We start from the raw sequence: 26,401 nt of genomic DNA, 5'->3' as shown, positions 1-26,401 counted from the left end.
TTCCAGAATACCAAACAAGGTTGTCTTATTCTCCAACTACAGACTCAAAGCATTTGTTCACCCTAGATAATGCTCCTCCTTCCAGATGGCATGACGAGATCTTCAGCATGTATTCCTGGTGCATTGCTGAGCTTCAAGCTCCAAATGCAACTATTGCCCAGACGATTGCTAAATTTGTAGCAAGGATTACAGGAAGATTAAGAGAATGGTGGATCAATCTAGGAGAATATAGACAAAGACAGGCAGCCCAATGCAAAACGCTGGAAGATTTTTTCACAATTGTCCATAATGAATTTCTGGGCTCGGCGACTCATTACACAGAGGTGGCTCGAGAAGAATTCCTCTTGATGAAATGTTGTTCTTTTGAAAGGAAAGATTTGGAGAAGCACTTTGACAGGATGTCAAGGAGATACTACTCTTTTAATGGCATGGATGATGTTAACGCCAAGCATACTTTTCTCAACTCCCTTCCTGAACCATTTGGAGATGAAACTCTCCGTATGATGAACCTCCAAAAAATAACTTTGCAACAATCCTCCTTGGGAGAAATCTACCAGCATGTGCTAATTGCCCTAGAAAATCTTTGTAATCAGAGGAAATTCCTTTCCGAAATTGACAAGGTCCATAGCAAGCTAAAAGACAATTGTAGGAGAAAAGACTTGCAGATAAAGTGCTATGAGAAAAATTGTGCCTGTCCACAGAAAAAAAGAAACCATTTCAAAAAATATTTTGGGAAGAAAAGACATTATGCAGGAAAAAAAAAAAACCTTTTGGGAAGAAGAAATGGAAGTTTCTCAGAAGAAAGCAGTTTAAAGGAAAGACTTCGAAAGTCTGCTTTGTATGCAGAAGACCAGGACATTTTGCAAAAAATTGCCCGAAAAAAGAAAAGGCAGCAAAGCTTCTTGAACAAGCCCAAATCCATGCAGAAGATATTCCTTTCTCTGATGTAGAGTCACTCTTCTCCCTAGATGATGACTACTCCCCCCAAGCTTTGGCGGTCATGGCCTATTCCACTTCCGAAGAAGACTCAGAGCTAGATAGTGAATATGATTCAGACCCAGAAATCCAAGCCATTTTCACATCCCAGCCAATCATAGCCCCCTCGACCAATCCAACACCTATAGCTCAAGTACACCTTCTCCTTGATACCTACTCTAGACCTATTCCGGTGATAGCCTTATTTGATACAGGAGCAGCAGCAACAATTCTTCATCCCAAAATTCTACTTGAAGAATGTTGGCTACCCCATCACCAAATGTTTAGGGCAGCAAATGGAGAAACATTCCTTATAACCCTAAAAAGTAAACCCATCCTCATCAGAATCTTTCCAACCCTGACCACTAAACACCAAGTTCTTGGATCCCCTCTTACAGGCAGAGACCTTCTCATAGGATTTGATCTCCTTCATCAGATACCAAGCCTCAGATGGTCTTCAAAAGGACTCATGCATAAACAACATCTTCTCACCTGGACCCAAGTACCCCATTTGTTTACTATTGACCCCTTTGATTCTCTGAAATTCCAGATTACCAAAGACTGTTGTGCAAACAGCCATTCTGAATTCCTCCTTAAAAATCCAAACCCTTTGTGGAAAAACCCAAAATTTTTCATATCCCTCCCATTCAAGAAAAATGAAGACGTCAACCCCACAAGAGCCAGTCACAGAGGAATGAATCCAGAACATTTAGCCCTGGCCACTCAAGAACTATCCACTCTCCTGTCCGAAGGCCTCATTGAACCCACGACTTCTCCATGGGCATGTGAAGCCTTTTATGTTAATAAGCATGCCGAACAAGTTCGAGGTAAACTCAGATTGGTAATCAATTACCAGGATCTCAATCACTTTCTTGCAGAAGACAAATTTCCTTTGCCAAACAAGAGTGCTCTTTTTCAGCATCTTTCAAATGCAAAAGTATTTTCAAAGTTTGATCTCAAAGCAGGATTTTGGCAATTAGGCATCCATCCAAAAGAAAGATATAAGACGGCCTTTTGCATTCCAGATCACCATTATCAATGGACTGTGATGCCTTTTGGTATCAAAAATGCTCCCTCTCAATTCCAAAAAGCAATGGTAATGTTGTTCCAGCCACTTTTGACCAATGCACTAATCTATGTGGACGATATCCTTTTGTTCTCAAAAGATGAAGAATCCCATGCCAAGTTGCTCACTGAATTTTATAATTTAGTAAAATCTCAAGGAGTAATGCTTTCAGAGAAGAAAATGGTTATAGGATAGTCTTCTATAGACTTTTTGGGAGTAAATATCTCGGATGGAAAGTATACTTTACAGCCTCACATAGCTACCTCTTTGAGTGAATTCCCAGACAAGCTCACAAGTGCCAAATAGATACAACAGTTCCTTGGAATTGTAAATTACATGTCAGATTTCATTCCAAAAGTCTCCAGATACAGGAATTGTTTGGCCCAGTTGTTAAAGAAATCTCCTCCTGAATGGAATTCTGCTCACACTGAAGCGGTTCAACAATTGAAAAAGTTATCAGAAAAGCTTCCTCCCTTACAGATTCCAGGATCAGGCAAACGAATATTGCAGACAGATGCAAGTGATGAATATTGGGCAGCAGCTCTTTTTGAAGAAATTAATGGTAAAAGGAGTATTTGTGGCTATAAAAGTGGTGCATTCAAGCCTTCAGAACTTCATTATCACTCTACTTTCAAAGAAATTCTTACAGTCAAACATGGAATTGAAAAATTCTAGTTCCACCTTCTTGGACATAATTTTCTTGTAGAAATGGACATGTCTTCCTTCCCCAAAATGCTCTAGTTCAAGAGAAAAATGCTCCCACATCCCCAGTTACTCAGATGGGCAAATTGGTTTTCACAATGGTCTTTTCAGGTCAAGCATATCAAGGGAAAAGATAACCTCGTCATTGATTATCTCTCAAGAAAACCTCTAGCCCTTAACACCACAATCCTCTCTCCACCCTTATGCGTATATCCTGTTACAGATCCATCCTCATCCACAAGCCTTTCTCCCATAGTCCCTAATGATATCCTTAGCATGATTGAAGACCTTCCCCCAGAAATAAAAGACCACATAAAGACCCTTACTCTAAAAGCCAGAACCCAAAGAATCATTAAGGCCCTCCATGATTACCTCAAAAGGTGCCAGCCCCATTTTCTAGCCATTTTCCCAGATATAGACCAACCATGGAAAACTCCTTTTGCTTTTTGGATAACAAATTGGACGGTTGCACATTACCTTTATATGTGGTATTTACTCAATGAATATCACTTATGCCTCCATTTCGAGCCAGAATTTTATGCATATATTTTCCCACGAGAAAACAGATATTTTCATAAATTCTGGTTTGAAAATCTGAAAAATGATGCTCATGATAGACAGTGGATAAGGTACCCTACCACAAAACATCCAAGATTTGGAAGCAAGATTACTTCAACATGTGTGATTGTTAAGCTTAATTCCAAAAATGACATCCGTACAGACGAAATTTTCCATCCAACAGAAATCCATTGGGTAATTAATCCAGATGGCACTCCACACACACATCGAGACCCATCTTGGGTATCCTGTTACCATACTCACATAATGACAGAATCCCTAAACAAAGGAATCTTCCCTGAAATAGTACCCATGGATCCAAAAGTTTATAGACAGCAATGGCCACATGAAGATCACTGGGAAATGCCCAATCCTCTCATTGGGAATGATGACCCCTATTATCATAACCATGATCTAGATGTCAATACTGATGTTGATGAAGAATGGTTTCAAGGAAGAGATGGATGGGACTAGTTATCTCTGACACTTAAAAAAAAATAAATAAATAAAAAATCTAGAATCATCTTTAGACGTGGCATCCTTATCCACAACAGGAGCATTTCTGCTCTCTCCTCAGAAGCTTATCCAAGTATAGATCACTTCTTCATCCAAAATGGACACTTGTTCACCAGCTCCAGCTCCAATCCTACTACATCTGAAACCTATCTTGGCATGCATAATTATGATGATGGCAGAGCCCAATCCGGCCCCTACCATTTTGCCACATGTAGACTACATATTTTGGCCTCTACTCTCTACTGAAATAAATATTGTATATTATCTCTAAGCTTTGTATTCTATAAATAGCACCCTTGTAATTCTGTAAAGGCAAGAGTGAAGCAAGAAAGAAATCCCTTAGAAACCTTGTAAGATCACCAGTCCCTGTAAAATGTTCCTCTGTATCTTCAATGTCTAATATAAAAAAGTTGTTGAATCTAATAATATCTTCCAGTTTGTTGTATCTTGTGTTGTGCTTAATCCCATATTTTCATGTTCTTTTTTACATCTCCTTACTAGTTTATATTATAACCCAGCTTCCATAATTTTCCTACTTCTGTATTCCATAATCTTCTTACACCCCTCCCTTTCCTCTTTCCTCCCAATGCATGTCCATACACCTTACCAGCCTCGATAGGAACGGTCCAAATTACTTTAAATGCGGGAACAATTTTTGTTACCCTTTTTCCAAACTTCAATATGTCCCTAAAGGACCTCCTTGGGAGAAATCTACCAGCATGTGCTAATTGCCCTGGAAAAGCTCTGTAATCAGAGGAAATGTTGGCTATAGATCCTGATCCCCCAAATCCTATCTCATCATTCCCAATGAGAGGATTGGGCATTTCCCAGTGATCTTCATGTGGCCATTGTTGTCTACGAACTTCTGGATCCATGAGTACTATTTCAAGGAAGATTCCTTTGTTTAGGGATTCTGTCATTGTGAGAGCATGGTAACAGGATACCCAAGATGGGTCTCAATGTGTGTGTGGAGTGCCATCTGGATTAATTACCCAATGGATTTCTGCCGGATGGAAAATTTCGTCTGTACGGATGTCATTTTTGGAATTAAGCTTAACAATCACACATGCTGAAGTAATCTTGCTTCCAAATCTTGGATGTTCTATGGTAGGGTACCTTATCCACTGTTCATCATGAGCATCATTTTTCAGATTTTCAAACCAGAATTTATGAAAATATCTGTTTTCTCGTGGGAAAATATATGCATAAAATTCTGGCTCGAAATGGAGGCATAAGTGATATTCATTGAGTAAATACCACATGTAAAGGTAATGTGCAACCGTCCAATTTGTTATCCAAAAAGCAAAAGGAGTTTTCCATGGTTGGTCTATATCTGGGAAAATGGCTAGAAAATGGGGCTGGCACCTTTTGAGGTAATCATGGAGGGCTTTAATGATTCTTTGGGTTCTGGCTTTTAGAGTCAGGGTCTTTATGTGGTCTTTTATTTCTGGGGGAAGGTCTTCAATCATGCTAAGGATATCATTAGGGACTATGGGAGAAAGGCTTGTGGATGAGGATGGATCTGTAACAGGATATACGCATAAGGGTGGAGAGAGGATTGTGGTGTTAAGGGCTGGAGGTTTTCTTGAGAGATAATCAATGACGAGGTTATCTTTTCCCTTGATATGCTTGACCTGAAAAGACCATTGTGAAAACCAATTTGCCCATCTGAGTAACTGGGGATGTGGGAGCATTTTTCTCTTGAACTGGAGCATTTTGGGGAAGGAAGACATGTCCATTTCTACAAGAAAATTATGTCCAAGAAGGTGGAACTAGAATTTTTCAATTCCATGTTTGACTGCAAGAATTTCTTTGAAAGTAGAGTGATAATGAAGTCCTGAAAGCTTGAATGCACCACTTTTATAGCCACAAATACTCCTTTTACCATTAATTTCTTCAAAAAGAGCTGCTGCCCAATATTCATCACTTGCATCTGTCTGCAATATTCGTTTGCCTGATCCTAAAATCTGTAAGAGAGGAAGCTTTTCTGATAACCTTTTCAATTGTTGAACCACTTTAGTGTGAGCAGAATTCCATTCAGGAGGAGATTTCTTTAACAACTGGGCCAAACAATTCCTATATCTGGAGACTTTTGGAATGAAATCTGACATGTAATTTACAATTCCAAGGAACTGTTGTATCTGTTTGGCACTTGTGAGCTTGTCTGGGAATTCACTCAAAGAGGTAGCTATGTGAGGCTGCAAAGTATACTTTCCATCCGAGATATTTACTCCCAAAAATACCCATTATTGATGTTTTAATAATTGTTTAGTTGATAATTATATGGTCGTTTAATTTCACATTTGTGTGTTTATAACTTGGACAGCTCTGCAGTATTTGTACTACAATCTTGGTGCATCATCTCTTCCTACAAAGTATTGTACAACTTGCTATGCCTCCTATGGCAATGAGAGGCTTATATGTGGCTGTCCAACAAGCTAATTATAACTGCCAAATCCCAGGCAAGCAGCTCTAATTATAAAATTGCCCAAGCCAGTAAGAAATTCCAAATCCCCAATCCATTTTCTTTACCTCTTTCAAGAAAATATGAGATGGCAAAATGGCTAACATTCAACTTATACTGCATTCATATAAGAAAAAAAGAGATTACTGTGACTATTTTAACATTCAAGTACACTGTGGACCAAATATCTTCCTCAATGCTCATGAACTATTGAACACGAGACTATATCAACAGAAAACACCTATGTACTTTAACCCTAAGGTGTTGCTTTAGTGGTTCCTGAAGCATCATGATATTCATGAGATCCTGGGTTCAAAACCTCTTGCTAGCATCTTGAGGCCACCCCCATGGGATTCCTTCCTGTAATAATCCAATGTGTGTGAGATGGGGAGATTGCACATGCCCAAGGGAATAGTCTGATACTCGAAGAGGTCTAGATACCCTTGTTTATCAAAAAACAAAAAAAACAAAAAACAAAAGTCCATATCCTTATCACAATAATTGAACATGAATATAAGTTATATATTTAAGAAATTATAACCTACAAAGAGGAATTATAATACAACAGTAGATGGTTCATCTAGAATTCCTAGATATTGAAGGTTCATCTATGATTCTCTTCTAAAATAAATTTCTATAGTTCAAAATCCCAATTGACACCAACTGGTATGGGTTGGTGTCAGTTATACAATTTAAAGGATATGTGTAGTGATGTAAATAATTGTTTGTTTTGTGATGGTACTCTATGTTGTGATATTTTCTTGGGTAGTTTGTTTGCATTGTATTTTTTTTTTTTTTTGTTTTTGTTTTTGTTTTAGTGTTGCTTTCTTGTTCTAGTTTTCTACTCTGCTATAATTGCACTCTTCGTGTATTCTATTGAAAATATATGTTGTTTAGAGTGAAGCTATTTCGGAATATCCTTGTGTTAAGCAGTAACACTGTATCTTATTGAGCTAGGAATATGAATTAGCATGGATGAAAATCGCTACTTTTTCCATATCAATATAGTAACTAAAACACTAAAATAAAAAAATTATGCAAACAAATTATGTTAGATGGAACTTCTATTCCTTTTAGATTTTATGCCATAGTTGGAACTTTATAAATTCAACACCATACATAATCAGAGTGAATAATTAAGATGCAATTTGGTTGTTCTTAACAGTAATTTAAATAGTTCTAGTTGAATAGAGTGTTGGGTAATATGAGCTGTAAAATGCTTATTGTAAACTAGAAGATGAGGTTCTTACGTAGTTATACTACTGTGATTACTAGGGAATCATAGCCATTGCATGTGAATTTTCTATTGAGAGCAGTATCAAATGTTTATTTATGTTTTCCATTCTCAGTATACCTACAATTAATGTTTTTGTGAGCCTTGGGTTGATAACCATATGAGAGTTTTATTTCTTTGTAAACATTTTAGAATTTATAACTTGGACAGCTCTGCATAGTTTCACTTCACTTCAACCTCAAGGATTTTTGAACTTTCTATGCCTCCATTGGCACTGAGAGGAGTGCTAGGTTTTACCGCATGGAAAATATTTTGGGACTATAAAGGTCCCACAACATTGTACATGGGACCGCAGAGCTATCCTAAAATTTAGAAGTGAGGTTAGGAGGTTCATAAAGTTTGATGTTGGGGATGGTAGAAGGTTTTCTTATGACATGATAATTGGGATCCTACTAGGATCCTTTTCATGAAGTATAGCTTTAGGATTATCCATGGTGCAACAACTAAATCTGAGGCAAAGGTTGATTCAATTTTGAAGAACAAAATAAAGGTTTGGACACCTGCAAGTTCCAAAAAATTAATCACCATTCAATGCTTGTTGTGATTGGTTGAGCATAAAGATGGAGATAAAGCTAGGTGGTCTATGACTAGATCAGGATGGCTGCTCTAGTGAGCCATCTGCAATGAACATAAGGATAAGGCAAATGAGGTGTAATGGAGGAAATTGTGGTGGTTTAACCTTGCTATCCCCTGGTTACCTTTATTGGTTGATTATGAATAAAAAAACAAACTGACAACTCGAGAAAGATTAGCTCAGTGGGGCTACATTGGTGGCTTCTTGTCTGTGTTTTGGGTCCTTCTACTTTCTTTTCATTCCTATGGCATAAATATGTTGGTTGATGGTGTAAATATAGTTCTAAATGTTATTTTAATGAATATTACATTTTAATTCATTTTTTGATGTTTTGGGCTTAATCATTCTCCTTTGGTTTTTTTGCAGGTGAAATCATCCACGGTCTACTACTGGTCTACTACTGGTACGGCTTGGTGTCAGTTATACAATTTGAAGGATATGATTGCACAGACTCATTAAACATATTCTCTAATGCCTATGTATATTGATGTAAAGAATTGTTTGTTTGGTGATGGGTACTCTGCGATGTGATATTTTGTTGGGTGGTTCATTTGCATTAGTGTGTTTGTTTTAGTGTTGCTTTCTTGCTCCGCTTTGCTGCTTTGCTATGATTGCACTCTTTGTTCATGTATTCTGTTGTATAAAAGAAACCAATGTATCATTGGAGGAGAAAAATAATTCTTCATTTAATGTGGGATTCCTTATATTTCTTTAAGTTATGTTTATCTCACAGTATTTTAGTTGTTTATAGTCTATAACGAAACTAGTTTACTCTGTCCCTGTATTATGCAGTAGCACTGTATCTTATTGAGTTGGGAATATCAATTAGCATGGATGGAAATCTAGGCTTTTTCCGTATCAATATAGTAACTAAAACATTAGTCATGTGCAATTGAGAAATAAACTAATATGCAAAAAAAAATATGTTTGATAGAGTTTTTATTGCTTATAGATTTCATGCCATAATTGGAATTCTATAAATTCAACATCATGCATAATCACAGTAATCTTTTTTAGAAGGAATTTGATTGTTCTTAATAATAATTTAAATAGTTCTAGTTGAATAGTGTTGGGTGAATATGAGTTGCAAACAGCTTCTTGTAAACTAGAAGATGAGGTCTTTAGGTCTTTATACTATTGTGATTAGTGGGGAATCATAGCCATTGTATACGTATGACAATTGTTTGAAATTTTTTTGTTGAGCATAGTATCAAATGATTATTTATGTTTTACATTTCTCAGATTACCCATAATTGATGTTTTAGGCAAGCCTTGTATTGATAACCATAGAGGAGTTCAATTTCTTTCCAAACATTTTAGAGTTTATAAATTAAACAGCTCTGTTGTAGTTGTACTTCAACCTCAAGGATTGTAAAACTTTCTATGCCTTCCATGGCAATGAGAGGAGTTCTAGATTTTACCTCATGGCATTAGTTATCTTTTCTGCTTAGTTTGTCATATTTATAAATAAAACCAAGTATAAAGGCAGGTGTTTTGGACTATAAAGGTCCATTAAGATTGTACATGGGGCTGGTGAGCAATCCTAAAACTAAGAAGTGAGGCTAGGAAGTCCATGAAATTTGATGTGGTGGGATGGTAAATGGATTTTCTTATGACATGATTGTAACGACCCAAGGAAAAGCGCTAGCCACATCTGCGCTATACCTCAAAAGGACTAGTCACAATTGAGACTCCTTGCAGTTGTTAATAAAGCCCAGTTCAACCCAGTAAATACCCGATGTGGGACTTATCACACACCCACACACATCACACAATCAATCAAATTGGGGTATCACAATCTCCCCTACTTAAATCCCTAACGTCCTCGCTAGGGCCCACTTTGTGGGGTAGTGTCTTTGAGCCCACATGGGATTACCGGGCCGGCTCTAATACCATATGTAACGACCCAAGGAAAAGCGCTAGCCACATCTGCACTATACCTCAAAAGGATTAGTCACAATTGAGACTCCTTGCAGTTGTTAATAAAGCCCAGTTCAACCCAGTAAATACCCGATGTGGGACTCATCACACACCCACACACATCACACAATCAATCAAATTGGGGTATCACAATGGATGTAACAACCGTCTCACTTAAAATTATTTTAATTACTTCTAAAGTGGAGTTGATGAATTATTTAATTTATTTTCATGGTGACATTATTTAAAAAAAAAAAGGGGGCTAACGTGTATAGTTATTTTGTATGGATTATTCATATTTAACTTTTAGTCTCCTTATTGTTTTAGGACTAGGATAAGAGACTAAAACCTATTTGGATTAGGAGTTTAAGTGTTACTGAAATTCTTTAGAGTCCTAGCCTATGTAAACAAGTTTAATATGAGTTTTAGTGGGTTTTTAATTTGAGCCCAAGTGAAAACAGTTTTTACGTGTAAGTAAGTTAGGGTTTTCCTGCTGAAAGACATAGAGAGAGAGACGGCAAAAGTACAGAAACAAAATCCTGCATCGGTGTGGTGGTGTGGTCAGGTATATCTCTCTCAAACCCTCATGGAAATAACCCTGTTGCTAGAGTTTACGCATGGTAGTGGGGCTGGACTTTTGAATCTTGTAATCTATATCGTGGTCAAGTTCTAACTTTTTCAATGCATGCTTCAACTCACTACGTCCTATGGGTAGGAATTTATTGGTATATAATCCATTGTGTTCCTTCTATGGCTTACGGGTAGGATAGATCCTTGAATATTATATATATATATATATATATTTATTTATATCTTAGATAAACTCTCTAACACTCAGTACATATTATAGTCACTATGTCCTACGGGTAGAATTTTAAGTGAATGATATATATATTATTTTGGGTTAATATGATCTATAAGCATGTGATCATTAGAATTGTTTATAGGTATTGATTTTGGAGTATTTGATAAAGCAATTGAGTACTAGATTAGCTATAGTTTTAGAATAAGTAGTGAGATACGAATTTTATGAGTGAAATTTATATTTTGTTGCTGCCTTAGTGTATCTATTCTTATTGAGTCGTCTTGTGTTTATTTAGGTTCTAATTGATATTGTTTCAGACCGTTGAGGTGAAGCTTGGTTTAACAACTAGAGGTAAGTGGACTTCAGAACATGACGTCTCTCAAGACGTGTATATTTATATATATTTTTGGTAAAAATATATTTATATACATATATACATAATTGCAAAAGTGAAGTTTTCATAAACTTATACTATTATCAATGCTTTGTACGCATACTTGAATTTTATTATTTCTTAAGTGTTACCTCGAAGTTGTATATGTTAAGAATGATTCAAAACTATATTTTTGAGAAGGTATTTGTTATATGATATATGATTGGTATTGACAATATTGTAATAACGTAAGAATGTTTTCAAATAGTCAGTTAGACAGTCTGCAACCTTTGCCAACACAGGGTTAAGTGTTGGCCTTCGGCCGATGTAGTGTTATTGTGGTGTGGTGCAGTGTCATTGTTTGCTCTTTAGAGCCAGTGTTGCCTCTTTGAGGTTAGTGTTATTGTTCCCTATGGGAATCACCCACCGAGTGTTTAGCAGCTTATGTCTTTGTCTGACTAATGTTTTCCATATCGAATTACTATTTTATTGTTACTGATCTTTATAAGTGGAAAAAGATTGTTTATTGTTATAATATATTGTTTCTACCTATTTAGTGTATTTTGGCTAACTAAAGTGGTTATTATTTTATTTAATGATTACAGCATTATAGTGAAATGTTTTATTCTTGACAGTTTTATAGAATATATTATATTACTATTGAAAGCTAGTTGTAATTGTTTTATAAAGACTATGCTTTGTCAATGAGACTAATGGTTGTTTTGAAAGACATCCTCATGTTATGTTGTCTCTTATTGGGCTTCTAGCTCACCCCCCTTCTTTCCATCCTTTCAGATTAGAGTAATGGTATATCTTTTGTTGGTAGATCAGTGGAGCCTTAGATTGACGACTTCTTTTGGAGCTATGTTAGTTGGTGAACTATTTTGATATTTTTTTGGATAGTGAGTTTGACATTTGTGGAACTATTTGAGATTGTATTTGGAGACTTTATTGTTAAGGTTTTTTTTTTTGTTTTTATGGATCTCATGGGAAAGATATTGATTATTTGAAGATTATTTGTGGATATTTAATTACGCTCTGTTCCATTATATTATTGTTGAATATTTCTAAGATAGGTTATGCTTTTAAATCCTGTGTATGGGGGTGTTACAGTTATGGTATCAGAGCATAGGTTTATGATTCTGTAGACTTATAGGTTTAATCTAAAGTTTGTTTTGGAACAAGAGTGTGATTGTAAGAAATTTTAGGGTTAGAATTATTTGATCTTTCATAGTGATATATATATATATATATATATATATTTTTTAGAACGTGTAGGAATGATTGTTGTACTATCTGTGTGTTTGGTTTTGACCCTTAGGAATATTTAAAATCTTTACTTATGATATCTTGTTGTATTGCTTAGAGAGAGATGGCTCCACCAAGGAGGAACCCAGGGAATTGTTAACAGAATGCTAATGGAACCACTAATCTTCAAGCTATTATTGAAGCCATTGGGAGCTTAACCAATATAGTGCAACATCAAGTAGGAGCCACCAATCCAACTAGTGCTTTGGAGAAATTTAGAAAGCTTGACCCTCCTGCTTTCAAGGGTACAAAGGATCCAATAGAGGCTGACAACTGGCTTAAAGAGATAGAAAGGCTCTTTAGAGCAATGGAAGTTAGTGATGAGCAACGAGTTATCCTTGCTGTTTTTGTACTGAAAGGTGATGCATTGGAATGGTGGGAGTCCAAAGAGAGGACACATGGAAGAGAAGTTATAACTTGGCAGCATTTTGTTGAGCTCTTTCGTAAGAGGTACTTTCCTGATAGTCTGATGGTGCAAAAGGAAGCTAAATTCATTCGCATAGCACAAGGTACTCAATCAGTGTATGAGTATGAGCGGAATTTTGCTGAATTATCCCGCTTTGCTCCACACATGGTTAACACAGAAGCAAGGAAGGCTAGGCATTTTGAAAGGGGTTTAAGGGAGGAAATTCAGGGACCGGTTTCCATGTTCAAATTGGAAACATATGTAGAGGTGGTAGATCGAGCTCTCATAGCAGAGAGAAATTGCAATCGTCTCTCAAAGGTCAATGACCAGGAGAGGAAGCCAAATCAGAGTAATTTTCTTAAGGGAAGGTCTAGTGGAAGTTCATTCAAGAAGCAAGGGGTGCCTAATTCAAATAAGAAGGCATATAAGACTTGTCCAAGATGTGGAAAGGCTCATAGTGGAACATGTTATTTGGAGTCAGGGGCGTGTTTTAAATGTGGCAAGATTGGACACTTCATCAAGGATTGCCCAAATTTGCGAGCTGAACAAACTACCAATACAAGTGGGAGCCAACAAAAACCCAAGGTTCAAGGTCGAGTTTTTGCTTTGACTAAACAGGACGCTGAGGCATCCCCATCAGTGGTTTCAGGTACACTTCTTGTTTCTGGTCAACATGCACAAGTGTTATTTGATTCTGGTTCAACCCATTCTTTCATCTCACATAGACTTGCACAAAGGCTAAACATGGAACCTGAGAATTTAAATTATGAATTGTGTGTTGCTACACCTTCTGGACAACAAATGAATACCCATAAAGTGTATAAGTCTTGTAATATTTTAGTCTCTGGGAGGGAATTAGAAGCAAATCTTATGTTGCTGGACATGTTTGAGTTTGATGTGATTTTAGGGATGGATTGGTTATCTACTTTTTATGCTTCCATAGAGTGTTTTGGGAAGAAGGTAGTATTTAGAATTCCTGGGGAGCTAGAATTCTTCTTTAAGGGAGATCATGTGGTGAAACCACCTTTATTGGTTTTAGCGATGCAGGCAAGACGATTGCTTAGGAAGGGTTGTGAAGGGTTCCTTGTTTGTGCTTTGAAGGGTGATAAAATAGAATTAAAAGTTGAAGACATCCCAGTGGTGAAAGAGTTTCCAGATGTGTTCTTTGAGGACTTACCTGGATTACCCCCTGACAGGGAGGTTGAGTTCACTATTGACCTAGTACCTGGCATTGGCCCAATTTCCAAGGCACCTTATAGAATGGCCCCTACAGAGCTCAAAGAATTGAAGGAGCAATTGCAAGACCTGCTTGATAAAGGCTTTATTCGACCTAGTGCTTCCCCTTGGGGTGCTCCGGTGTTGTTTGTTAAGAAGAAGGATGGTAGTATGCGGTTGTGCATTGACTATAGGGAGTTGAATAAGGTAACCATAAGAAACAAATACCCTTTGCCATGAATTGATGATTTGTTTGATCAGCTTCAAGGCGCTCAAGTCTTCTCAAAAATTGACTTGAGATCGGGTTATCATCAGTTGAGAGTTAAGGAGGATGACATACCAAAGACAGCTTTTCGAACTAGGTATGGTCATTATGAGTTCTTAGTGATGCCTTTTGGTCTGACTAATGCTCCAGCTGTTTTTATGGATTTGATGAATAGGGTATTTCATGAGTTTTTGGATCGGTTTGTTATTGTTTTCATTGATGACATCTTGGTTTACTCTAAAAGCCAAGAAGAGCATGAGGAACACTTGAGAATGGTTTTGCAAATTTTAAGAGACAAGAAGTTGTATGCTAAATTGAAGAAGTGTGAATTCTGGTTAAATCAAGTGGTGTTCTTAGGACATGTGATCTCTAGAGATGGAATTACAGTGGACCCTAGTAAGATTGAAGCTGTAGTTAATTGGACTGTCCCTACTAATGTTAGTGAGGTAAGAAGTTTTTTGGGCCTTGCAGGTTATTATAGAAGATTTGTGGAAGGATTCTCTAGTATTGCAACTCCTTTGACTCGATTAACTCGAAAAAATGCAAAGTTTGACTGGACAAAAGAATGTGAAAGAAGTTTCCAAGAGTTGAAGCAACGGTTGGTTTCTGCACCAGTATTGACTATTCCATCTGGTTTTGGTGGTTTTGTGATATATAGTGATGCATCTCATAAGGGTCTTGGTTGTGTTCTAATGCAGCATGGGAAGGTGGTTGCTTATGCCTCTCAACAACTAAAGAATTATGAATAGAATTATCCAACTCATGATTTGGAATTGGCAGCAGTGGTTTTTGCATTGAAAATTTGGAGGCATTACTTATATGGTGAGGGATGTGAAATATACACTGACCATAAAAGTTTGAAGTACATATACACTCAGAAAGAACTAAATTTGAGGCAAAGGAGATGGCTAGAATTAATTAAAGACTATGATTGTTCTATAAATTACCATCCTAGTAAAGCCAATGTTGTGGCTGATGCACTTAGTCGAAAGTCATATGGCTTCTCAGCTGCATTATTAACTACTCAGAAGCATATTATTGTTGATCTTCAGAAACTTAGAGTAGACATAGTGACTGGAGACTCCCAATCCTACCTGGCAAGTTTAAGTGTACAACCAACTCTAATTGATAAGATCAAAGCTGCTCAAAGTGGTGACCCTCAAATGTTGAAGATCATGGAACAAGTACGTGGTGGAAGTAGACTTGATTTTAATATCTCTAATGATGGTGTTTTGAGGTTTGGTAATAGGCTTTGTGTGCCTAATGATTCATTGATTGAGAGAGAAATATTGGAGAAGGCCCGTCGTTCACCTTATACAATGCATCCGGGTAGTACCAAGATGTATCATGACCTTCGAGAAGTTTATTGGTGGAACAACATGAAAAGAGAAATTGCTCAATTTGTGGAACAATGCTTGATTTGCCAGCAAGTCAAAGTGGAACATCAGAGGCCATCAGGGTTGCTATAACCTCTGTCTATACCTGAGAGGAAGTGGGAGTATATCACCATGGACTTTGTGTGTGGGTTACCAAGATCACCTAAGAATCATGATGCTATATGGGTGGTAGTGGATAGGTTGACTAAATCTGCCCACTTCATTCCAATTAGAATGAACTACTCTCTTGACAAACTGGCTGAACTTTATATTAATGAGATTGTGAGGTTACATGGAGTGCCAACTTCTATTGTATCTGATAGAGATTCGAGATTCACTTCAGGGTTCTGGGATAGCTTGCAGAAAGCCTTGGGTACTAAGTTGAACTTTAGTACTGCTTGCCAGCCTCAGACAGATGGACAGTCTGAGAGAACTCTCCAAACTTTAGAAGACATGTTGAGAGCTTGTGCCTTGGATTTCAAGGGTAGTTGGAATGACTATTTGACTTTGGTGGAGTTTGCTTATAACAATAGCTATCACTCCAGTAATAAGATGGCACCTTATGAGGCTTTGTATGGGAGAAACTGTAGATCCCCAGTTTGTTGGGATGAGGTTGGAGAGAGAAGAATCTTGGGTCATGAGATTGTTCAAAGGACCAGTGAAAAGATTGATGTAATTCGGGAAAGATTGCGGGCAGCTCAAGGTAGACAGAAAAGTTATGCTGATCCACGAAGAAGAGAAGTGGAATTTGAAATAGGAGACATGGTTTTTATTCGGGTGGCACCTATGAAAGGAGTTATGAGGTTTGGCAAGAAGGGCAAGTTAAGCCCTAGATATGTGGGGCCCTTTGAAATTTTGGAGAGAGTTGGTTCTGTTGCTTACCGGCTTGCTTTACCACCGGCTCTGTCAAGGTTACATAACGTTTTCCATGTATCCATGTTGAGAAGGTATGTCCCTGATCCTTCTCATATTCTAAATTATGAGCCCCTTCAAGTCAAAGAGAATTTGTCCTATGAGGAAGTTCCAATTCAGATTTTAGATCATAAAGAGCAAGTGCTACGTAATAAGACTATAAATTTGGTCAAAGTATTATGGAGGAATCATTCCATAGAAGAAGCTTCATGGGAGCGTAAAGATGTAATGCAATCCAAATATCCCCAGCTATTTCAAAATTGAGGTATGTTTTGAATTTTCGATGACGAAAATTTTATAAGAGGGGGAGAATGTAACAACCGTCTCACTTAAAATTATTTTAATTACTTCTAAAGTGGAGTTGATGAATTATTTAATTTATTTTCATGGTGACATTATTTAAAAAAAAAAAAGGGCTAACGTGTATAGTTATTTTGTATGGATTATTCATATTTAACTTTTAGTCTCCTTATTGTTTTAGGACTAGGATAAGAGACTAAAACCTATTTGGATTAGGATTTTAAGTGTTACTGAAATTCTTTAGAGTCCTAGCCTATGTAAACAAGCTTAATATGAGTTTTAGTGGGTTTTTAATTTGAGCCCAAGTGAAAACAGTTTTTACGTGTAAGTAAGTTAGGGTTTTCCTGCTGAAAGACATAGAGAGAGAGACGGCAAAAGTACAGAAACAAAATCCTGCATCGGTGTGGTGGTGTGGTCAGGTATATCTCTCTCAAACCCTCATGGAAATAACCCTGTTGCTAGAGTTTACGCATGGTAGCGGGGCTGGACTTTTGAATCTTGTAATCTATATCGTGGTCAAGTTCTAACTTTTTCAATGCATGCTTCAACTCACTACGTCCTATGGGTAGGAATTTATTGGTATATAATCCATTGTGTTCCTTCTATGGCTTACGGGTAGGATAGATCCTTGAATATTATATATATATATATATATTTATATCTTAGATAAACTCTCTAACACTCAGTACATATTATAGTCACTATGTCCTACGGGTAGAATTTTAAGTGAATGATATATATATTATTTTGGGTTAATATGATCTATAAGCATGTGATCATTTGGAAGCCAACTTGTACTATGAGAATTTAATGGCATAGAGATTTACATATTTGGCTCATTAGAATTGTTTATAGGTATTGATTTTGGAGTACTTGATAAAGCAATTGAGTACTAGATTAGCTATAGTTTTAGAATAAGTAGTGAGATACGAATTTTATGAGTGAAATTTATATTTTGTTGCTGCCTTAGTGTATCCATTCTTATTGAGTCGTCTTGTGTTTATTTAGGTTCTAATTGATATTGTTTCAGACCGTTGAGGTGAAGCTTGGTTTAACAACTAGAGGTAAGTGGACTTCAGAACATGACGTCTCTCAAGACGTGTATATTTATATATATTTTTGGTAAAAATATATTTATATATATATATATATATATACATAATTGCAAAAGTGAAGTTTTCATAAACTTATACTATTATCAATGCTTTGTACGCATACTTGAATTTTATTATTTCTTAAGTGTTACCTCGAAGTTGTATATGTTAAGAATGATTCAAAACTATATTTTTGAGAAGGTATTTGTTATATGATATATGATTGGTATTGACAATATTGTAATAACGTAAGAATGTTTTCAAATAGTCGGTTAGACAGTCTGCAACCTTTGCCAACACAGGGTTAAGTGTTGGCCTTCGGCCGATGTAGTGTTATTGTGGTGTGGTGCAGTGTTATTGTTTGCTCTTTAGAGCCAGTGTTGCCTCTTTGAGGTTAGTGTTATTGTTCCCTATGGGAATCACCCACCGAGTGTTTAGCAGCTTATGTCTTTGTCTGACTAATGTTTTCCATATCGAATTACTATTTTATTGTTACTGATCTTTATAAGTGGAAAAAGATTGTTTATTGTTATAATATATTGTTTCTACCTATTTAGTGTATTTTGGCTAACTAAAGTGGTTATTATTTTATTTAATGATTACAGCATTATAGTGAAATGTTTTATTCTTGACAGTTTTATAGAATATATTATATTACTATTGAAAGCTAGTTGTAATTGTTTTATAAAGACTATGCTTTGTCAATGAGACTAATGGTTGTTTTGAAAGACATCCTCATGTTATGTTGTCTCTTATTGGGCTTCTAGCTCACCCCCCTTCTTTCCATCCTTTCAGATTAGAGTAATGGTATATCTTTTGTTGGTAGATCAGTGGAGCCTTAGATTGACGACTTCTTTTGGAGCTATGTTAGTTGGTGAACTATTTTGATATTTTTTTGGATAGTGAGTTTGACATTTGTGGAACTATTTGAGATTGTATTTGGAGACTTTATTGTTAAGGTTTTTTTTTTTGTTTTTATGGATCTCATGGGAAAGATATTGATTATTTGAAGATTATTTGTGGATATTTAATTACGCTCTGTTCCATTATATTATTGTTGAATATTTCTAAGATAGGTTATGCTTTTAAATCCTGTGTATGGGTTTGGGGTGTTACAGCGCCAGTAGCCTTCTCCGCAGCGATGCGAGACTAAACCTCAGTATGCAGGTCTTCACGAGCCTTTTTGGCCCACTCCTCAGCTACAAAAATTTGTTAAGTGACCTGCATGGGAGTAATGGAAAATTGATTAAAAGAAAATAACAAATAGACAGGTGCAGTATGAAGAAGCTGAATAGGGAAGAGTCTTAGTTCACCATGGCCATATCTCTCTTCAGCGACATAAAGAGATCTGGCTACCGAGTAGCCCAGAGCCCCTCCATGTCACGGGGCAGGAGAAGGGGCTGCTGCAAAGCCTCAGCCAGATAGGATGCCTGTCCTCGTTGGGACTCCCACCGAGTCGCGTCCTACGAGATAGGGGCGTCATCCAACTCTAAGCGTAGGGACCAAGTCCGCTGCTCCCTCCTCATAGCCGCCTCGTCTCGGCTATCAAGGGATTTTGTTCTTTTTTCTTTGGGCTCTTTGCCCTTCTTCTGCTGCTTGGCCTTCTCGGGGCCGACCTCGCCCTCCTCCAGCTCTTCCACTGGCCTCTTCCGCCTCAAATTAGGAAGAGGTTGTAGCGCTGGGTCAATTGTGGAAGGAAGAGGAGGAGGAAGTTTGGATGTAGCCTGCTCCTTGGGGGCATCCCTGGAAGATTGCCCCTTATTTCTATTAGACAGAAGGCCCCTAAGACCAGACCTTGGCTTCAAGTCCATGCTTTCTTCTTCAACCTCTTGACTAGTGTCAACTTGTACAATTACCAAGCCAAGGGTGGGTGCCACCGAGGAACGGTCTATGTCAGAGTCAGAGTCCAAGAGCTCTACAGGCCTGGCTGATACCTCTCCTTCCTCGGCGAAGCGGAATTGGTCAATTTGATCCTCAAGAGATGAGTGCGAGGAATCAGCTCCTTCTCCTGGGACAATCACCTCGGGAAGAATGCGTTGAGCAGGCAATTGGACGGGAGGTAAGTCTCTCCGAGCAAGAAAGCCTGGTATAGAGACGTCGATGCGAGCTAATCGGGGACTTCCAGCCCTGATGGCTTGACTGGCGTCTACTAAAGCACGTGAAAGGGGCTCGTAGTCCAAAATAAGAGGAGCAGCACACAGTTGCCCGTCCTTGCTCACAAAGATTTCAGACCTTAGGAGGAAGTTAAGAGCCTGGACGTTGACCAAACTTAGCCGAGGAGTTGTTCGTTCCTTGTCTGCAAAACCCAAAGGAAGGGTTACGTTAGTCCGAGGAGGCAAATAATCAAAGCTAAAACTGAAATAAGGAAAAGAAAACTCAAGGCTAAGATCCCCTCCGAGGAGTCTGACCCTACAGTACCCCACCAGGTGTTCCTGCCCTAACGGGGCAGTGAATACCGTCGTGCCATGCTCTGGAGATAATCAAAATGTCGTCCTTCAAGCCTTTGTTGGACTTGGGAAGGCAGGATATCAGCCTCACCATGTTGGACCTGGATTTCAGGTAATACGACTCGTTGAGGCTATGACATTCATATAGGTAAACTACGTCGTGCCTTGAGAGGCCGAGGTTCATCTGTTCATTTAGAACGTCTATGCACCCCAGGATCTGAAACATGTTCGCAAGGCACTGGTGGGGGACCAACCTATGACCACGCAAATAATCCCTAGTTATTCTCCCCATAGGGATCGTCATTCCTCCCTCCACAAAGGCTATCATTGGAATGGCGACCTGCCCCGTCTTTCTCTTGATCAAGACCTCTTCTAAAGAGCAATATTCTAGACCTACTCCCGGCGGGATACAGTATTTAGCCCTAAAACCTTCCAAACCGGCCGGAGAGTCTACCAGTTTCTTAAGCTTACCTATCCCACTAACCCTAGGCAATGCGAAGAATATTTACTTAAGGAAGAAAGCCGAGAAAGGCAACGGAAGGGAAATGAGCACTTACGGGTAAGGAACTCGCTGGGAATCTTCGAGGGAGTATATGTGGAGTTTCAAATGCTTTGTAAAAGGAAATGCCGAAGTGCTCTGGGACGCTTGAGTGCTTTTTCAAAAAATGGAAGTAAGTCTCTTTGGAAATCTTATAAAGCGGGGAGAAACTGAACAGGCTTATTCCCGCCCAGAGAAATGGGAAAAATATCAACCGTTGATCTAGCGCCCCACCGTTGGATTAGAAGGACATAAATCCGTCAAGCACAATAATTAGTGCCTCGTGAGTTACGAAATGCCATTAGCAGTAGTGAGGCACGTGGGGCCATACCTCCACACGGGTGAAACAAGAATTTACAATAAATGACCCTATAAATGTCAAAATCCCGCCTTTTTTCCTCAGATAAGAGGGAAAGAACTGGAATTTTGAGGGGCTATTGTAGGGGTAAAGTCCCCAGATCAAACAATGGGCCTTGAGCCCCATATAGAGTTCAACCACGTTCGAGGAGAAAGTGTGGGCGCCAAAAGGGCTCCTGGCCCAATTCTTATGGGTCCAAACTTATTTAAAGGGCGGTCCGAGGAGGAATGTCTCATCGGACGTGCCAAGTATGGCTCAAACATGCATCCTACCAGCAATAAAGAATCACTCCAACGAGTATTAGTAACAGGGATGAGTCCCACAAGCCTGGGAGAGGGAAGAGAGTATAAGATGTCAAGGGAGAGACTACAGCTGCCACATTAAATGCAGGGCAGCTACTTTTCTGGCCGCATTAATGTGGAGAGGACAAGTGAACAGTGTTACCTTGGCCACTACAACTCACAGAAAGATAGGGGAGATGTCCGATGGGATGGGCACTCAAGTGAAGGTCCAGATGATCAACAAGTGTAAGGTTCTGATGACTTCAAGGGGGGCTATATAAGAGAAGGGAATCCCCATGAAGAAGGGGATCGGAAAAAAGAGGAAGGAAGAGTAGAAGAAAGAGAGAAAGACCATAGCCTTTGATCAGGAACAAAGGTACACCCACACGTCTCCTCGGACCTAATATCCAGTGGACATGAAGGAGATATTCTTATGTTCAATTGTTGTATGGCCCAAAGTTAACTAATATCACTTCGTTAGGGCCTAGTTCTGTAACCCGCTCTCTACAAATTCATTGTCTAGGGCTCCTTAGGCCAAAACCACCTACTTATTGGGCCTGGGCCCTAAAACGAGGCCTTACAGTGTATTTTAAAGACTATCAAATATTTAATTATCAATTAGCTAGGAATGCACATTTTAATAAAAATAAGATACATTTTGTTTATACATTGCTTGCACAGGGAGATAGTTTTTTTTTTTTTTTTTTTTTTTTTTTAAGAAAAGTACAGGGAGATAGTTATTATGTATACCTTTTTTTAAATTCGGGAAAAAAAAATTACAAACTCTATCTCTTATGTAGGACAATATTCTATTTGAGGCTAAGTTTACAATATTCTATTTGAGGCTAAGTTTGATAAAATGTTTATAGGTTTCATCCAATTTCCTTTTATTTATTTATTTATTTATTTTTATTTTTTTGAGAAGAGATAGAGTTTGTAATTGATACGCTCATTGAAATAGATAGTCAGCTATTGTGTGAAACTCAAAATTCCACTCTCAAAACAAGTTAATATTAATCTAAAACTAAAAGCAAAATAAAGTGATAAAAGAGAGATGTCTTATGATTGAAAAATCAAAACGCCAAAACATGCATAAACCAGAACAGATTTACCAAAACAGCAAAATGCATTAGCTCAAAATATGGTTAACTAATATTTGAAGACAAGAATAAAACATAGAGAAAGATTTCTCTAAATTTTAGCAAAAGTAAATTGTTGAATGTTTCCAAATTATTTAAATAAAATATTACCGCACATAAAACGAAATTAAAACTTGTGATTTAAATTAAATTCCATTTTAAATATTTTAACTAAATTTAAAACTGAACAAGATTAAGAGTTAAAAGCCATATATTAGTACAGTCCATATGCATGGAGAAAATTTCTTCAAGTGGTTCATCTCTAGCCTTTCAAGTCTTAAAATATACTTTCATTTTATTATTTAGTTGCTGATGTTGTGGTTCTCATTGTCCAAGAAAAAAAATGATATTATTTTGTTTGTTGGCTTTTTAGACCCTGTGACCAAAACTTACATGGAGAAGTTTGGAAAGGAAATGATTGGATATTGTGGGGGGTTTGCCATTGGCCATCACTGTACTTGGAGGTCTTTTAGTAGCAAAGCAAACACAGGAAGAATGGGAGGATGTGCTTAGACATATCAAATCATACCTTCATGCAGAACAAAACTTAAGAGTCAACAAAGTTTTAGCTTTAAGTTATAATGATTTACCATGTCACTTGAAACCATGCTTTCTATATTTAGGTCATTTTCCAGAGGATTTTGAGATACCGACAAAAGAATTGATTCGAATGTGGATGGGAGAAGGATTTGTATCAGAAATTCAGCACAATAGAGGAAGAGAGGATACAATGGATGATGTGGGACACCGATATTTAAGGGAGCTAGTGCAAAGATGCATGGTTCTGGTGGGGAAAATGGGCTCACTTGGAAAGATTAAAACTTGTCGAATGCATGATCTTATGCGAGACTTTTGCGTATCAAAAGCCCAAGAAGAAAATTTTCTCCATATTAATAATATTCTTTCCTTGAAATTGTGTGAAGTGCAAAACAATAAAGTTCGAAGACTTGCTGTCATTTTGGAATCAGATGAAAATTACATCGAGGGAGTTAAATTCAATGAATATCCTTACCTCAGGTCTCTTCTCTACCTTCTGCCTTATCGAAGTTATTCTTATTTTAAAGAGTCATGTTTCAAGAAATTCAAGTTGGTTAGAGTCTTACATCTGAAAAATTTTCAAAAACACAGCCGCAAATTACCTAAAGACATTGGATGTCTCATCCACTTGAGATATTTATCTCTCAGAAATAGCAATATAAATAAGGTGTCATCATCTATTGGCAATTTAAGGTGCCTGGAGACACTAGATTTGCGGATCTTCTCCAAACCAAGAGTGCCAAATGTGTTCAAGTATATGAAACAATTGAAACACCTTTATTTACCTTGCAGTTATAGAGTATGTTGTAAGTTGGAACTGGGTAATCTTAATTATTTGCAAACATTGGTGAATGTTCGGCCCAAAACCATCCAAATTCCCACATGGTTCAAATTTAACCTTCTTCAGGTTCTTAAAGTGAGGAATAAAAAAGGGGCCCAAGATGCAATACAAATGCTAATATCAAGGTGTCCACTTATAGAAAAGCTACATCTCTATGGACATTTAAAGAAGCTTCCAGAAGCTCACCAATTCTCTCCAAATCTCGCCAAGTTGACTTTATCGGGGACTAAACTTGAGGAAGACCCAATGGAAACGTTAAAGAAGTTACCCAACTTAAAAATCCTCTGCTTCCGTCAAGCGTTTGAGAAGATATCCAAATACGAATCCGTTGGACGTGCGAGCTTTAATGGGAAGAATATGGTTTGTTCTAAAGGAGGATTTCCTTTGCTTCAGTATCTTTTCCTTGGGACGTTGTACTACTTAGAGGAGTGGAGGGTGGAGGAAGGAGCCATGCCTAGTCTCTGTCGTTTGGAAATTGAATTTTGCTCGAGATTGAAGATGATCCCCGATGGATTGAGGTTTATCGCAACCCTCCAGGAATTGAAGATCATAGACATGCCAAAGCCATTCATAGATAGTCTTAACGAAGGAGGACCAGATTTTGACAAAGTCAAACATGTGCATTCCCTTGTATTAAAATCTTTTTGCCAGAGAATGATAATCGTTAGCAGCTAACAAGGTACACCAATGAATTCTTGCACTTGCATTTTTTTATAAATTTTTACGGGCTTCTTTTCTGCTAAATCTCTCTCCAATTAATTCAATTTCCACCCGATAATATTTTGCAAAATTTTCCCTAATGTAAGAGTAATTCTTCTAAATCTATTCTTTCCCCCTCAATTTACACCTTGTTTATTAGCTTCTGAACCCATAACCTATCTCTTCATTATATTTACACACTTATTTGCCACTGTTATTAACAGTTTCTTCTTTCTTTTTCTCCCCTTTTTTAGGTTCTTCTACTTACTTTTCATTCCTACAGCATAAATATATATTGGTTGATGGTGTGAATATAGCTCTAAAGCTTACATGTCTACAACATAATTCATTTTAATTAGTTTTTGATTTTTTTTTTTTTTTTTTTTTTTTTGTAGGTGAAATTGTCCATGGTTTGATATGCTTGCACAGATTCATCAAACATATTCTCCGATGCCTATGTGTAGTGATGTAAATAATTGTGATATTTTCTTGGGGTTTTTTTTTTTTTTTGCATTGTGTTGTATTTTTTTGTTTTTAGACCTCTTAAAACACAATTAGATTAACCTAATTAATTAGCCAAGTAATTACTTAGACAAATTAATTAGATCTAGGTTAACGCATATATATCATATCAATGTAAAGTGCGGAAAATAAAGAATACAAAGATATGATGACCCAGGAAACTAAACCGTTAATAACTTGGGGAGGATTTAACCTAACTATCCTCATGGTAAACCTAAATCTACTATGAAAGAATTGAAGTTTACACAATAGCGACTTAAACCACTAACATCCTATTGCTACCTCAAGTAGGAAACTTACTACCACGACCACGTGACAGCTCCGAGTCCACGAACTACTTCTTTCTTGGATTCACAGCAAGTATAAGCACTCCCGATTGTGTATCTTTAAGCTCTTATTGCAGCAACTGAATTGATCACCAAGTTCTTGACATAATCTTGAATCTTGGAAACGCTAAGTATGTGTGAAGGTAAACACTTCTTGATCTCACAAAAGATTCACACACACAACATAAGGAGCATTCTAAAATGTGGCTAGGGTTTTTTGTTTTATACTTAAGACAAAACATAAAACCCTACACGTTAAATGGGCTTGGGCTGAGTTGGAAAAAAATTTGTAGAAAAAAAATCTACACGAGCTTTGATTGATCGAGCCTAATTTTCGAATGATCGGGCCAGGCAGATTTACATAATAAATCCTGCAGTTACTCGATTCCAACTTTACATACAAAAACATACTTTGAGCAAGTCTAAAACAAGACTAAACGTTTTGATCATGGTTTGCCAACAATACAAATTGAAGTTCTAATACATTTAAACCTAAAGTCTTAGAACCTAGCAATATTTGTTTTAGTGTTGCTTGCTTGTTCTAGTTTTCTGCTCTACTACTCTTCGTGTATTCTGTTGAAAATAAAAAG

General features: G+C 37.4%; 1 protein-coding gene across 1 annotated transcript; it reads left to right on the top strand.

Annotated features, from left to right (window-relative positions):
* Positions 1-23,349: 23,349 nt before the first annotated feature.
* LOC115967987 (putative disease resistance protein At1g59780) lies at positions 23,350-25,442 on the top strand. The gene is made up of 2 exons (XM_031087179.1): positions 23,350-24,943; positions 25,359-25,442. Exon 1 carries the CDS (start codon positions 23,557-23,559, stop codon positions 24,937-24,939), a length of 1,383 nt encoding a protein of 460 aa, XP_030943039.1. The 5' UTR covers positions 23,350-23,556; the 3' UTR covers positions 24,940-24,943; positions 25,359-25,442.
* The last annotated feature ends 959 nt before the right edge of the window (positions 25,443-26,401 follow it).

The sequence above is a fragment of the Quercus lobata genome, chromosome 11, assembly GCF_001633185.2.
Source record: "Quercus lobata isolate SW786 chromosome 11, ValleyOak3.0 Primary Assembly, whole genome shotgun sequence".
In the NCBI taxonomy this organism is placed as follows: domain Eukaryota; kingdom Viridiplantae; phylum Streptophyta; class Magnoliopsida; order Fagales; family Fagaceae; genus Quercus; species Quercus lobata.
This window is presented reverse-complemented; position numbering and strand designations above follow the sequence as displayed.